The following is a 15984-nucleotide window of genomic DNA, read 5'->3' as shown; positions in this document are numbered from 1 at the left end:
TGATTATTTAATTCTGCAGCACCACATTCCCACAGTAGCACATTCCTATTACTGTTTCCTAGTTGTTAATTGTTAGCTTGAATATGTGTTCTATATGTTGAATATGTGCTCTATCCTATCTCATTCCATTCTTCACTTCTATTAGGCTCTTACCAGTGAAGTTTTTGTGTGACTCTGATTCATGGCTCAAAATCTGGTTGGATTTTTTTTCATGTGTCTGATCGACACTCTGTTCATAATTGCTGTTTGACAGGATATTGCTGGAGGTCTGCTTTGGAGTTCCAAGTTTGTTGGGAGTAACTGTATTTGTCTGGAAGCTTTCACTAACTGGGAAGATTGATCTGTTACTGTCAAAAGGGCTGGATGCAGATGTGTCTTCTTCTATGTCATCTACTGTTTTCATTTGTGAAGTTGATGAACAGGTTCCCAAAGGCTTTGCTGCAGAAATTTGCTTATCCCCAAGTGAATCTGATTGAACAGCATAATTTCCACTATTCTTTTTTTGGTCAGGCTTTAAGATATCATGCTCTCCTTTTTCTTTACCATTGTGCAGCTGTGGGTTTTGCAGAGGTTTTCCTTCACCTGAGCTAGATGAAAACCTCACTTGTTTCAGTTTTTCCAGTGAATTTTGTGTGGAGTCTTCTGCTCCTTCTGTAAGCGAGTTCTTCTCACCTTCTCCTTCAAAAATAGTTGCAGTAGAAAGACCATTCTTTTTCTGAACATCTAACATCTGACTGACCCGAACTTCTGAGTCAGTGGAACTTGAGCTTGAGCTACGCTTCAGAATTCCCCTGGGTGGGGTACCAATGCCATTAATCCTCTCAGTCTGCTTGGCTGGTTTGGGAACAAGGTCCTCTCTTTGTGATACAGAATCTGCTGCTTTGTGAATTAGTTTCCTGGCTTTTGGGACAGGACGCTTAGCTAGTTCCTTCTGTGATTCATCAGTAAGTTCTACAGAAGGCTTCTCAGGTTTATCTCTTTCATCATTTTGTAAATTTGATTTGGGTGGGCTGTCTTCTGAGAGTGACCAAATTTCTGTAAAACATAGAAGAGCTCATGAGTTTATGTGACATTTGCCAGTGTAAACAGAAAGATATGACAGTGCTGATCTAAAATGCAGTGATTATACTGGTTTATTGAAAACAACTGCAGCAAAAACACAGCCAGTAATTTTATATAGGTGTTGATTTCATTTTTATGTAATAGAAATTTTTAGCAAATTAAAAGCTTGCAGTTATTAACTATTTGATGATACCAAAGAAAGCACACCAAGTTTTTTAGCAGCATTATTCCTCCAAGGGACAAAGTTTGCAGGGAAGGGCAGCTTCTGAATACACATACATCTCTTCAATGTCAGAACATAAACAGCAACCTACAAAAATGGAAACTGGCTATTTCCACAGTCATATAAAACAAGTCAAATGCAGAAATAATCTCCTGGCAGGGAGATGAAGGGTTTTCTACTCCTACTATGCAAATCTTTTCTTTTCCTGTTAGCATGCTTCCCAACAGAGACAGAAGAGTAACAGCCACATACGACTCTAAATTACAACTTCAAATGAATGTGTTGTGATATATAATCACTCATCAACTTGCTTGCAGAAAATACTGCAGGAAAGAGAGGATAACATACAGGACTATACAAACAAAGGAAAAAAGTATGGACCAAAGAGAAGAACTAGGCTGCTTCTGTGAAGTCAATTAGCAATAATGATTGGAAGGTCAAAAAGACAGCTATGCAAAATTCAATGAAATTTCACCGCCCTCTTGTCAGCAATTCAGGACAAGCAGCCCTCTCAGATGGAGTGCTTAGTACTCACTAGAACTGTGAGTAAAACAAAGAAAGCAAAATCCATTTACTCATGTCTACAGCCATTTCCTGAGTCTATTCACATGCTTTAGATGAGATTTGAAATAAGCTAGTTGACAACTTCCAATAGTTAAGACAAAAATGTTTTGATCTCTTTCAGAAAGCAGAAATAAGCAATGAAAGTAAAAATAATTTCCATATAAACCTACAGGAAATTCAGAGTCATCTCCTAAACAAGTACATTTACCCTTCTTTGATAGCTGAGGTACAGTGGCTGGTCTGTCCTCTGATTCCTCACTGTTCAAGTTATCATCTGATGCAGTGGAATTAAATGGATTTCTCCTTTGCTAAAAAAGGAACAAAATTACTGTTGCAGTGAAATTCTTACATCACAGAATAGACACAAGTGCAGTGATTTTCTCTTCCCCACTAATCTATCAGCAAAGAGTCTGAAGGCATACCTCTTAAATTGGATACATGACAAAAAACCTAAACAATATGAACAGGAAACTATCAAAGTGCCAGTGATAACTTCATCTTGTTCTTTTGAACTCACCATCAACAGAGATAAGCCACCACCTAAAGACACTTAAAAATTCCAAGTTCTTGCAAGTTAAATAATTATATCTTTATCTAATTCTGTGATATTAGAACAGAGCAGGTCAATCACTTTCAGTAGTTGAACAGATTAGAAATAATGTCAAGAAAAAACAGCCACCAATTATAGGTTTAGCAGCACTTTAATGCTGAACCTTTAGTGGCTTTCATTGCCTACCTCCAAAACAAAACAAAAAAACCCTTATTTTTTTTACAAATGTTTATCACTGAAGCAAATAACTTCCACCATATTCAGTATCAGTCATACCCTTACTGATGAGACTGCCTTCATAGGTCTTTCCTCTGGTTTGTTTAATGCAGGGGTTACTTCTTTGGAACTGCAAAGGAAAATTATGTAACAACTTCAGCAAATGGGACATTACTTTAAGCCTTTTTGAAAAAGCGATCAAAGATTCACTCATACATACTCAAACAAACACTTGGCACCTGAGTTTTTCTATTTAGCCTGTACTCATCAGATTTAGAAGAAAAGCATCTCATTCCTATAGCAAATGGGATACTCTTGCTGCTTTGTTTTCTTGCAAAAATGTATTTACTTGTTAAAGAATTCAATACAACTTCTACTTGGCATATTTTTGATGTCTGAGCAATTTTTATAAAAAACAAACATAAATATATATATTATTTTTACCACAAATATAGTAAATATAGCTACTCTGCAAACAATATCAGTGCTGCCATCTCCATCCTTGTCCTACATTTGTACTTCTAGGACTGAAATCAAAGTGGAGGAAAGTGCCAAAATCTGAATAAACATAGAGTTTTGCAAAGTGTCAAAGTCAGAAAAAACAGAGAAACCCCATCACCACTAGAGTGAAGATGCAACATGTCACTGATGACAACATAACACCTCAGAGTTACATTTTATAAGCTATTCTTTCAATTGAGATGTATAAATTTCTTGATTGATAGCATAAGTGAAGTAAGTTATTACTTGTGATAATAAGTATAACCCAGATAGGGAGAAATTAAAAGCACTAGAAGTGACAGCTCCTATATTATCTTGAGAAATATTTCATCTACTTGCAGAATGGCACAAGGTTTTGTTCCCAATCAGAATTTTACTATTTGAGTTTACCGAAACATCTCAGATATGAAAAAGTATTTGGTTTTTGAAGATGGAAGTTACACATGGATTTCAATATGGTCTTCACATAACAACTATATCCAGTATCCTAATTTTATATGGAAAACACTGACATTAACCAAGATACACGCTTGTGATTTTGGGGTAGAGGAACAGTGTGAAGCAGAAAAAAAATTATATTTCCAGACAGGAAATATATCTCAGGTTAGGAAAGAAAGCAACTCCTATGGTTTTTCCAATATAGATGTACAAAGAGATTCCAAATCTGAGTATTTCTTTGCTCAATGATTTTTGTTATGTGTGAAAAGGTTTAAGGGTGATAAACAGAAGAGCCATAAGGTGTCTCAGGACAGAAACAGCATCTACCTCTCATCAAGTTCCAGATTTCTCTCCTTGTATTGACAAATATCTCTCCAGTCTGATAACTGGTACCAGTCTACCCTCCTGAGCGGAAGGACAACTTTCCCATCTTCTCCAGGGTGCACAGTTAAACTCAAAGTTTAGGGGAGAAAAAAAACCCCAAAACACTCCAATAACTACCCTTGAAAGTTTACTTGCCTTTGGACTGCTAAGTGTGTCTGAGCAGTGACATCACTTACATTTTGCAGAAGGAAAAACATAATTACGGAGAAGATAAAATTACCATAGTGAGCATTAAAGGCATTCAACACTGCCTTTAAGAAATATAGTGATATAGTGATAGAGGGTTAAGGTATGAGCTGATCTTGTAATGGAATCTATCTCAGGGGTGAAAAATTAACTGTTCTTACATTTTTTAAGACAGTAACTGTTGCAGTCTCTTATATGCACACACCAGATTACTAACAGATTACTACTGTTCTATTATTTGCTGATCCCAAGTAAGAAAAAAAATTCTGGTTCTCAAAGAGCAAAATGTTGCAATTTCTGGTTTCTTTTCCAAAATTTTCTTTTACATTATGGTTTTTAACCTTAGTTCTAATATAAGTGTGAAAATAGACATACATATAAAAGAAACTACAGAAAATGGAGGTTGTAGTCTTTCCTTTAAAAAGCATTTGTGTTTTTGTTTTTGACAGCACCACACCGGTATGGTCCTGCATTTTTTGTCTTCTCTGCAACATCTACTACTGAACAGGACAATCATGATTTTTGTTTTTAAGGTCTGGATCCCAAATACTTCAACCCCTCACTCATTTTAAGCAAGGAAAATACTGTTAAGCACCCTGAGCTGCAAGAAACTGGTAAGACATTCTTCAGTGCAGTTTTTACAAGTGGAGAGGTAACTTTGTGTGTGTGCTCAATGACACAATCTCACAATCTTGAATGCAATGCTTATTTGGACTTACCACAGAAGAATTAAAGATTATTAACTTGACATTATATACTGAAAACCCTGGTCTAAATAAAGCAATGCAAAAAAATAAGCAAAACAAAAACAAACAAAAAAAACCCCAACCCAACAGCCAGTATCCTATAACTAAGTTTTACAAAAAAGGGTCTGGAAATGAGTTTACCCACAATCTGTATAGATAAGAAAACTGAACAAACAGTTCCCAGATATACTGCATTCCCAAAGCTAATCTAAAAGTGTGTAAGGCCAAAGATTAAAAAAGGTTTTAAAAATTCTGCACTTCAACTTGGAAAAATGATATGCCAGGAGCCACAATGAAGGCCCAAGTCCCATACACACTGAGGCAACAAGGTAAAGGAAGGAGCAAAGCTAGAGAAAGGGGTTACAGATTTGCAGGCATTGTCAATACATGGATTTTAAAAGTCAAGGCTTTTGAGCAAGTTTTCCACTTGCTGAACTTCAGGACCCCCAGTTGCCACCTGCTCAACGTTAATCAAGAATACTTTCTAGCTTAGGGAAGAAAACAACCTACAGATCTTAATTGGAAAGACAACCCTCCTTTTTTGAGATTCAGCATATAGACAAATAGCATCACTGGACAGAGGTAATATTGACAAGTGTGACTCACCTTTGAAAATTCATTTTGTTAAGGTTACACCTTCAAAGACACTTCACATACCGGGCCTGTAAAGCCTCTGGTATGCAAGAAAATTATCACAGTGATATAAAAATCAATAAATAAATAATTCATAGCTTCATTATGGAATTTAGATATTTGGGGTGTGGGGATAAAGGTCACCACTAATTTTAAGAATATTGTTGCTCCACCTAATATAGCAGCACCCTGATTCAACAGTAGTTGAACTGGCCTCAGGGTTGGATTTTATCCTTATCAGTTTACAAACAGATCTACCAGAACTAAATTTTCTTTACACTCAGTAAGAATTGTTTTGCTTTAAGAACAGGATCCAGAAGAAAAGTACTATGAGTAATTTGTTATCACATAGCTTCTGGACCCAATCCTCAGGTTAGCTCTGCAGTTCAGGCAAAGTCTGCAAGTCAATGCTGGCCTGAGGCACACTCTTACAGAAAGAAGGGGAAAGGGGAAAAAAAACCACCCAAACAGAAAAGCCCCATAAACCCCACAACACCCACAAACTTACTCTTAAAGCAGCACTTTAAAATGCTATAGAAGTCCAAATGCTTGAACTGCAGGTAGCATTTGGACACTGTAAGCTGCCAACTGCCTTTAATGCAATTCCAAATTCTAGAATGATTATCTGTTTCATCTCTTAGCTGGGTTAAGACTATTGCATTGTAAGAGGGAGAGTCTGTTAATTCCTTGTGGTTCCACTATTTTAGCAGCCAAATTAAATCTTTGTAGACTTTCCCTTCCCACCCCAGATACTGGGGTTATTGCTTTCACACCACTGTGTTTCCTTCTGCCAGAGACAGGCCCACAGTTATGCCAGGCCAGTCTCCATCAAATTCCAGTACCAAGGGAACAGAAAGGAAGAGTATTTTAAGAGCATATGGTGCCTCCTGCAATTTCTCACATGCAATACTGTGTAGACTAATCTCAGTTATAATGAATTAAGCCCATACTAAAATCATAAGCAATGAATTTCACAGTTCTGCCACATTTGCTTGCCATAGGTTTTGACATTTTAGAAACAAATTAACTGAGGCATCTAATAAAGTTATTTATGCAAAGTCAATGTAAGTAAGCATCCAGCCCACCTATGATAGATTACTTCTAAGGTCCATTTCCAACTGCCTCATAAATCTGGACTGGATGAGCTTGCTTTAGAGAGAGGATCTTGAGCTACTGAGGAAAGCCTAAGTACACACGAACAAGGCGTGAAGGCTGATTAACTTCTGGTACAATTTGGAGCAAAAGGCAGCAGAGAGTCCCGGAAAATAACTATAAAGCTTTTCATGGCTGTGATCTGAAATAAGTCATCAAATCGCTTCAAGTTGAAGACCGTTATCAAGTTGGTCTCATTTTAAAAAAATTATCTACATATTCTTAAATCTTGCTATGTTATGTATTTTTGAAGAGGCTGCCCTGGCATATTATGAAATCTATTAGAGCTTATCAATCACATACAGTTTGTGGAGAGTTGTAACTATAAGAATAGCATTAGAAATACTTCTTTAAAAGTATCATATTTTCCTGATGCGCATGATGATATGTAAAATATTCTAAAAGATATATTAAACAGGAACAAGTCTTCTGCTGTTCTTAAAGAAATAACTTCATAGCAATCCCCTGAAAGCAAAAGCCCCCTGCAAAAAAAAAACTTACATTTAGTAACAACTACCTCTGCCAGCATATCAGTTAACTTGAGTTGGGAGGGGAAACAGAGCTCTGTCTTGTGATAAGCAAACTTTATCATCCCTTTTCAACTTCATTTTTGGCAAGTCTATAACAAAGCATATATTTGACTTTTTTCAGCACACTTTCAATGTGGTCAAAAAAAACACCTCTGAATTCACTGATAGTGATAAAATATTAGAAAGACCAGTAACTTAAGCCAGAGTTGTTAAGACTCACACCAACCTTTGCTGCCATTCACCATGAATGTGTGTGCCCAGACTGCAGATCACGAAAGTGAAAGGTTCAATTGCTACTAGGTATTGTATAAATGCATAGTAGGAGAAGCCTTACTGCAAAGAAAAAACAGATGATGTACAGAGAAGGACTTAGAAGACAGACAAGAAAGTGACAGGTTACAGAGCTGATCAATGGCACAACCAGAAGTAAAACAGTTCCCCTAAGAAGTAAGTCTGGCTCTTACCTCACTCTGTTCACTATAAGCACAAACAGTTACACCCTGGTTCTTGTTTCCTCAGTGTGTTAAGGAATCCAGCCACTTTAATATATTTCACTTTTACCTGCTCTGACTCCAGCTGTTTCAGCACTTTCCTTCTCAAATGTAGGCTTTTTGGAAGTTTTTAACACAGCCAATGAATTACATGTAGGTATTTTAAAGAGAAACATAACTGTTTCAGAAATCAACTCAGGATATTTCAAAGCAAAATAAAGCTTTTTGGGATGTTTAGACTTAAGATAAACTGAATTAATATGAAATCCTTTTTGGTTCAGAAACTACTTATCATCCAGCCCTCCTGACAACTGTAGTAATTCAGGCATATCAAGGACGAGGCCTTATCTTACTCAAAGGAAGCTTCTCCATTCCAGATAGACATTTACTTTTCTTGGTAGAATCTGACTAATTTTCTGCAGCTATCTCAAGATTCTAGTTTGTTCCATCTGAAATATGTTTGGTCTTCTTAAGAAGTTGCAGAGGTCTTAAACTATGTGCCCAGTTATTTGGAAAATTCAAAGCAGCAATTTCTTAGTCTCCAATTCCTCACGTGATGGAAAGTGTTCAAAGCATGTGGATGTGGCACCTGGGAATAGGCTTAATGGTGGCTTTGGCAGTGCTGGGTTAATGGTTGGATTTGATGATTTTACAGGTTTTTCTAACCTCAATAATGCTGTAATCCAAATTTAAAATTCAGGCTGAATTAATAGAATGGTTTCAGTAAACAATTGAATAAAGAGATGCAGAGGTTCTGGTCCCCCTATTACTGACTGCAGGGGACTGATCATGGCCAGCCATTCTAACTAGAAAACCCAGGTCTCACTTCAAGGAACCAAAATAAATTGTGACATGAGAACATGTATGTGACCATTCTATGCTTGATTGTCAACTTTTTCTGAGACAAGCTGAGGACTGTTGATTGTTCTATATTCAAATGCAAGAGCAATGCATGGCTATGTGCCTGTCACATGCAAAGATTTCGTGTACAATTCTCAAATGAAGGAACATTTGGTGACCTTTGAAATAAGAGATAAGTACAATATTTTGGGTGGAACTTACAGCTCCCAAGTTTCACTAGTCCATATATATACATTCTAAGCATGATAAGACAGCTTACCTTGAACTAGTTTTCTGCTGTTCTTCTTGATGTTCCACAATGCTGTGTAGATCTGGTGGCATGAAGACTTCTTTATTAACATTGTTCACCCAGCTGATCTTTGCTTTGCTCATTTTGTTCTGACCCATTTCAGCTAAAATATGAAGCAAGAATATTGTTGTTTCCCACATGTTCACACAGGATTTCTTAAGAAAGAAGTACAAGTATTTGCATTTAGGCCTACAGCTATTTCTAAATAGCTATTTCTACACTTGAATTGTTTCCAGAAGCAGATCTGGTGCCTTCTAAAGAATACCTTTTTAATGCCACTAGAAATGTTAAATACTGCTCTGAATACTTCTTTCTACTATACCAGATGTATCTTCTTTAAATGTTTAAGTGATCCTGAATGGAGGAATTTTCTACAAGAACCCTGGTAAAGACTGATCCTAAAGTTCTTGTAGTTAGACAAATACTGAAAGTTCATCAGTGTGCTGAGGAAGCAAAAATTATTAAACCATAGGAAACTGAAAATATGTTGAAATCCAGTCAATTATTCCCTTCCTAAGCAGTAAACTGGAAGTCGGTCATAACTCACTAAGGTAGGTGGCTAATCCTTTACGGACAGAATTATCACAAGATGTTAAAAAGGTAATATAAAAGACCCAAACAAATAAAAAGCCCCACCTCACTCAGCAAATGCAAATATATTTGCATTTCTTTTTAGGGTGGGACAAAATTCTATTCTGATAATCCCTTTCAGAACAAAAACATTCCATTATTTTCTCTAATGCTTTTTCCTCTTCACCAATAGTTTAGAAGTGAAGAACTTCTTAGTGTGCAAAAATAAGCAAGATTTTTATTCCCACTTTTGCTATCTATAACTGCAAGGAAAAATATCTTGTCATCCCATGAGTCATTGAAACCAAGCAATTGTACATAGTTCTAAATGTACCAACATGTCCCTTTGTTTAAGTAACAATATCAAGATTAATTAACTTTCCTTTAATATGGTATGGCTTTTAGTACTTTCCTTTAAGATAAAAGTTACTGTGAAATTTAGTTAGAATTTTACAGCTGACTTTCATCAACTTCAAGCACAAAACCAGTTAAAATGACAAACACACCACACTAGCCACCTTTGAGTTTTTTTTCTGCATTCTTTTCTGTTCCAGGCCTTTTCTTTTTAATTTAAAAACTCAAAGCAGTAACCTCAAACTGCTAACTGACATTAGTCAAAATCATCTCTGAAAATATAGAAATTGAGAAAGTGCAATATTACAGGGTTAGACACAGGAAAACAAGGCTAACTTGTAGTTACAAAACCCATAGAAAGCAACGAAGTGTAGTCCAGTCACAGTTTAGAAAAAAGTATCTTATTTGCTTCACTAGCACATAGCAAAATCACTTGACACAACTAAAAAAACTAAATAGTACAAACATCAGCATAATCTGGTAAGAATAATATAAGTCTTGCCCTTCTAAATCAAAAGGACTTAGTAGAACTTGAGGAGGTTAAAAGGGGATGTAGGTAAATTTCACTAAGGGAAAAAAAAATCACTTTCTATATGAAGAATGATAAAACAGACCAGGACACTTTAGATTAAAAGTCAGATGCTGAGAGATTTATGATGGAGGTCTATAAAATCCTGGATATTATATAACACATTTTTGTGAATAGAGATTGGTTGCTCACTCCCCTCCAAAGGATAAAGTTGATGGTGACTAGGGTACCCACTGTGGCATGAGGATTCTGGGTGCACTTAAAGTTCACTTGGACACAAGATGCCAGTCAGAGCTGGCAGAGCTTTCAGCACATATACTTCAGTTAGTTATAACCACTATCTCTAGATGCCTGCCATTAAGCCTCAAAGATCTCAAACCAAGCACTGAAATCTTGGAAATTCATGTTAAAGAGCAATTTCCTCAATCTTGGATTCTTTGCATGTTCCTAATTAACTCACAGGGCCTCAGAAATGAAAAAGAGAATGAGTCTACAAGTGCAGAGAGCTTTTAATCCTACACAAACACAAGCCAATCCCTTCTGTTAGCAGTCACCACTCTTTAATATACAGCACTGTGGGAGAGGAAAGCTTACACTGTAAATTACATGGGAAGTCTCTTATTTGCATCATTTTCCACTTGTAGAGACCAGCAGTCTTGTATTTCACAAACAACATTGTCTGAGGTTAGCAAAGTAAGAGCCAGCCTTTCCAAAATGAAGTCCAAACCAAATGCTTACCAATGGTGGCAGGTTTCCTGCGCATGGAAGCTCTGATAATATCTGCTCCATGGATCTTATCCCTGTGCCTCTTCGACTTGGCCTCATAAAACCACTGCCCACTCATGTTCTTCAGCTGAACACGGTCTTTGACTTTTTCTGGTAAATGCCTGAGGAAGAGAAAAATTAATAAATGAGATATAATCATACTTCACATACTTACCTATGTGAACAGGAAAAAAAAGAGTCAGATTTTTTTGATTGTTTGTTTTTTGTTTTGGGGAGCAGGGCTGTGTTTTGTTTGTTGATGTGTTTTTAACACTGTCTCTACATGCTGTTTCCATCTTCTCTCCCATTATGCTCCTTATTTAATTATGAAGGATGACAATGAGCTGGAAAGGGAAGAGCCTCAAGCCTTACTTCAACTTAACTCTATTAAAAATACAAACCAGCTTAACTATGTTGAACACTCAAGCACTAGAGAAGTCTGCAGTTACTGCAGATCTTGACTTCCTGCCTTCAAAGGCCAGTTTTCCAAGATTAAAATTGAAATAAGCTAGTAACATAAAAAGTCTTTAGCAAAATTAGGAGCATGGCTATTTTGAGGCTCAGAAAGTACCACTTCAGGAGTTTTTTGGCAGTACTTTTACAAACACACAGTCCTAATGTATAATGGAAGCATGGTACCATTTTTTCCATAAATTACACAAAAATCTTTATATGAATACAGTAAGTTACAAAGAAAAACATCATCACATGGAAGAAACAACAAAATAAGTTTTTTGTAAATTTTTTTTATTAATCTACCTATATCCATCATGTGAACAGCAGCCATTTTAAAAACCGGAAGACAAGTTTTTAATAATTTGTTTTCAGGCTTCAGGGTTTTCCTGTTTTTATGAGGCATGCTTTAAAAGAATAAGTAGTTGATGTGGGCAATTTGACAGACTGTTTTTTTCCTTGTTAGGCATGTAATGTATTAGGCATATGCTTACACATGGCCTAGAGACTAACCTTCAGATCAGGGAAGTTACCATAAAGATTTAGAGAGCACTGAAGCAAAAAAAAAAAAAAAAAAAAAAAAAAAAAAAGTCATGCTTCATCTTCTTTCTCCATTTATGTCCTTTCCTTCAGCAATATAACAGAGCCCAAGGGAGAAATCAAATCAGATCCATTTACTGAGACTGGAAGGCCACATTGCCATGGAATGGTGCTGTCTTTCACAGGTCTGATGGACAACCATGAATGGGTTGGGTTGGGAGGGGCCTTTAAATATCATCTAGCCCAGCCCCAACAAAGCTCACTCAAGTATGGTATTTCTTAGGGGTTTAGGGGACAGATCTTCTCATACAATCAATTAACTCTGATGCCAGCCCTTTTATATTTTAGGTTGCAGATCTGACTGTCAGATAGTACAGATAGTCAGCAGAGAAGATTCACAGCAGAGAAAGGACACTGAGCTAGTCCCAATCCTCACACTAAGATAGACCATTTTCATCTGTCAATCAACTTCTCTTCCATTTTGGTATAGCCAGATATGAAAAGACTTATTTTAATCCATCAGCTATATTAGAATTTGAATACATAAAACTTCATTTTGAAAATACTGTCAAAAATCAGTCCCTTCTAGGGGTGCCTCAAATCTACTACACACAGTTTAGGCTGCCAGATGTTGAGGTCCCCACTGGCATTTTTAACTCCAAGATTCAACAGTCCATAGTATTACTGGGTCATTTAAAATTTCTCCCTCCCTCTGTGCTTCTCTAAGGGCCAAAATATGTACCTTTCCTAAGCAGGTGTTCTAAGCTGAAGCAGGAACACAGCAGTAGCTTCCCTTTGTCCTCCAGCAAATATATTACTCAGTTTATAATTGCAGCCAGCAGGAAGAATGGAAATGTAAAACACAAATTTTTTACACAGGTGGCTGTTTCTTCCTTTCACCTTCTTGCACATGTGTTATTTGTCTTCTGAGAAGTGATGCCCCTTAGGGTAGGGACTGGCTGTTCAGCTGTTTGCACAGCCTGCAGGGCAGCAGAGCTCTGACCGCAGCAAGTGCTCTGGGACAGTATGACAACATATGCCAAGGGAGGTTCTCTGGTGGGAGGGTACTGAGTCACAGGACAGGTATTCAGTGTCCTCACCCTGTTTGATTCAATCCTTTCACCCCAGACATGCTCACCCCTCTCCCCTTGGTATTCAGCCACTGAAACTGGGGTGTGGTTGGAAACCTTTACACGTCAGCCCAGAGCAGAGGAAGCTCAGCTGGGCTGTGGAAGGGGACAGGATCCCAGGCCTCTCAGCTGTTGCAGCCTGCTTACCTGCCTGCAGGATTCTCAGACCTGTGACCAGTTAACATAACCAGACACAGACAGAGGCATGGATTTGTCATAGGTCTAGGCTCAATAAATGTCACCTGGCCAATGCAGCTCTCATTTTGTCTGGAAGTGAAAGTCAAGCACCCTGGTCCCACTTCTGCTTGCTGCCTCTAAGAGTTAGTGTACCTTAACTCCAGCAGCTAACAAAAGTATAAATGTGCTCTCAATTTACACAGCACTTCCTTTATGAATGACCTGGCTGCCTGATAGGGTTTGTATGGTGAGAAATGACAGATGCTCACAGCAGCTGACTTACAACAGACTTCTACTATGTCCCCTTGAAATAAGCTTGGCTTACTCACCCTTTCAAGAGAGGTCAGTCAGGCTTTTTTTTTTTTTTTTGAGGAACTAAGAGCAACATAAGTATTAAAGCTATTTCCAGACATTCTTCAGCCACAAGTAAAGAAACCAATTTCCATTATCAGAAAGACAATTAGCTTTACGTCTTGACAACAAAAAAGTTTTTAAGCCTTCTGTGCTAACCATAGACACAATGCCCACGGCTGTTTCTGCAACAAATGGGAATTTTTACTACGTTATTTGAATTCTCAAGATTTGCTAGGAGGACATCAGTAATAACAAACTACTTGCACTGTGTGGGCCTGTTTGACTGCTAGGAATTAGACACAGATTTGCCTTCTCTGTTGAGAATAACACTGCAGCCATGGTTTTCCTCAGCTACATCAGCCTCCCAGCAAACCACAACAGCACTAAAAGGGAACAACTGATTCTATGCCAGCTCCCCAGTTAACAAGGAGGCTGACCAAGCTGCCATTAAATTCTTCTCTTGGTGATCAGAGAGCTAGTAGACATCCAGATTAAGAATCAGATTGCAGGCTCAGTTGCCAAGTTTGCAATTAGGAGAAAATGCAGCAAGAGCTTTATGTATGATGCAAGTATGTATTCTAGTGTCCCTCTGTGCTCTGTTAAAATGCCAGTTAGCTTATGCTGCAGTTTTTCAAGGGGAAACAGCCTAAAGTTTTAATGAAGCTAGTGCCCATTTCTCCTATAGGAACTTTAAACACAAGAAAGTAAAGGTACATAGTTAAAAGGAAATTAAAAAGAGGATTTCTGGACTGAATAAGACTGAGTTCCCACTATTTAATACGATGTTTCCACTATGCCAAGGTGAAACATGTTTTATGGCAAGATGGAAAATTTGTCATCTCCCCTAGGGCAGTAAGTACATACAGACTGCACTGAACAGGAATTCAAAACAACTGTCCACCACTCTGCAGGCAAACAGAAAATCTATGCATGGATTAATTGGGTTGCTCCTCTCCACCTCTGGAACATCTGACAATGGGCCATATCGTATGGTATCACTGTAAGGCAGGAAATCTGCTCTGATATAATCAGTCCTTGTCAACCTTCCTATCACCAAAGCCAGAATGGTTTATCCTATGCTTTGTAAGCTACTACAATAGGTCACTGCACAAGCAAAGAGATAACAACTCATCCCTGTTTTTGAAAAGAGTATCTAGCAATAAATACCTCATACATACCTTACATACCTTAGTGTCTCAATTCCCTACCTGCACCTGCCTTGTTCATAGTCTATATTACAAGTCACCACAGAATTTGCAAGATGTGACTACTGACACCTTAATACCTTATTTGATTGCCTTATACTCCAACTGACAGCTTAAACTGAGCTTTTCAGACAGGAGAATCTGTGTGGTACCCCTATTTTGGGACTCCTCATAGAATGAAGGAGGACTTAGATCAAGGTCTGTGTTGGCCTCAAAGACAGATTAATTATTGTCCCACACACCCCAATCCAAACATATGGATAAAGTACCCTAGAGTCCAATAAAGCCTTTAAAAATCCTGATATTACCACACCTTATCTACAAATTAACTCCCAAAACCTCCCTTCTGCAAGTGGAATACCAAGTAAGTGGAAAAGCTGAAAGGAAAGGATTTTGATGAATTTTATCTCAATTCTACTTGCTGCAAACATAACAACAAATCTCAAACCAACAAAAAGACAAAGGATTTACATTCTAGGTGACTTTCTGAAAAAAAACAAGAAAAACATTTTGTAGTATCACTCATGCAAGGACAGGAGTAAAATGATATTAGAACAGGCATTATAAAAGCCAGACCTGTTGATTTTTCTTTTTTATTATTTAAGAATAGGAAATGACTAGAAAAAGTTTACAGGACAAAGCAGTATTTGTTTAAGCATTCCACCTTGTATGAGCATGCCTCTTTAGACTGCAAATATCTACATAAGGTATAGTAAGAAAGTCTGTTTTGACATTTGTTAGAGAACTACACCCAAAATACTTGTAGTGGGCAGTCCCAAACAGCAAGTAAGCTATCTTTTATATAGCAGCTGCACATGATTTTACAAAACTCTAAAAACAAACAAACAAACCTACGAACCAACCAACCTATCAGTTGCTATTTAATTGGTTTAAGCAATAGAGTAATATAATTTCTAACTGTTTGAGGGCTATACTAGAAATAACAAAGCAGACCTGTGAGGTTATGCAACCTGTCTCCATCCTAATCACCACAATTCCTCATAAGCAACACCTCTAATTCTTGTGTTTGGAGTCTCTCTAGACAGCAAGACTCTCTGATAGTAAGAAGTAGCTGGGTACA

The 15984-nt window shown here is 37.4% G+C and overlaps 1 protein-coding gene across 10 annotated transcripts in view; it reads right to left on the bottom strand.

The window, feature by feature from the left end:
- SYTL2 (synaptotagmin like 2) overlaps positions 1 to 15984 on the bottom strand; it is a 59949-nt gene that overhangs the window by 19887 nt on the left and 24078 nt on the right. For all 10 annotated transcript variants that reach the window (XM_056495735.1, XM_056495988.1, XM_056495654.1 and 7 more), the window contains exons 3-7: positions 11018 to 11166; positions 8797 to 8929; positions 2676 to 2745; positions 2058 to 2157; positions 154 to 1035 (exon numbers count right to left, since the gene is read on the bottom strand). In XM_056495735.1, the coding sequence (XP_056351710.1) occupies positions 154 to 1035; positions 2058 to 2157; positions 2676 to 2745; positions 8797 to 8929; positions 11018 to 11166 (1334 nt within the window). The remainder of the gene's footprint in view (positions 1 to 153; positions 1036 to 2057; positions 2158 to 2675; positions 2746 to 8796; positions 8930 to 11017; positions 11167 to 15984) is intronic.

This window comes from Oenanthe melanoleuca, chromosome 1, assembly GCF_029582105.1.
Source record: "Oenanthe melanoleuca isolate GR-GAL-2019-014 chromosome 1, OMel1.0, whole genome shotgun sequence".
Classification (NCBI taxonomy): domain Eukaryota; kingdom Metazoa; phylum Chordata; class Aves; order Passeriformes; family Muscicapidae; genus Oenanthe; species Oenanthe melanoleuca.
The sequence above is the reverse complement of the archived record's forward strand: the minus strand, read 5'-3'. Positions and strand labels throughout refer to the sequence as shown.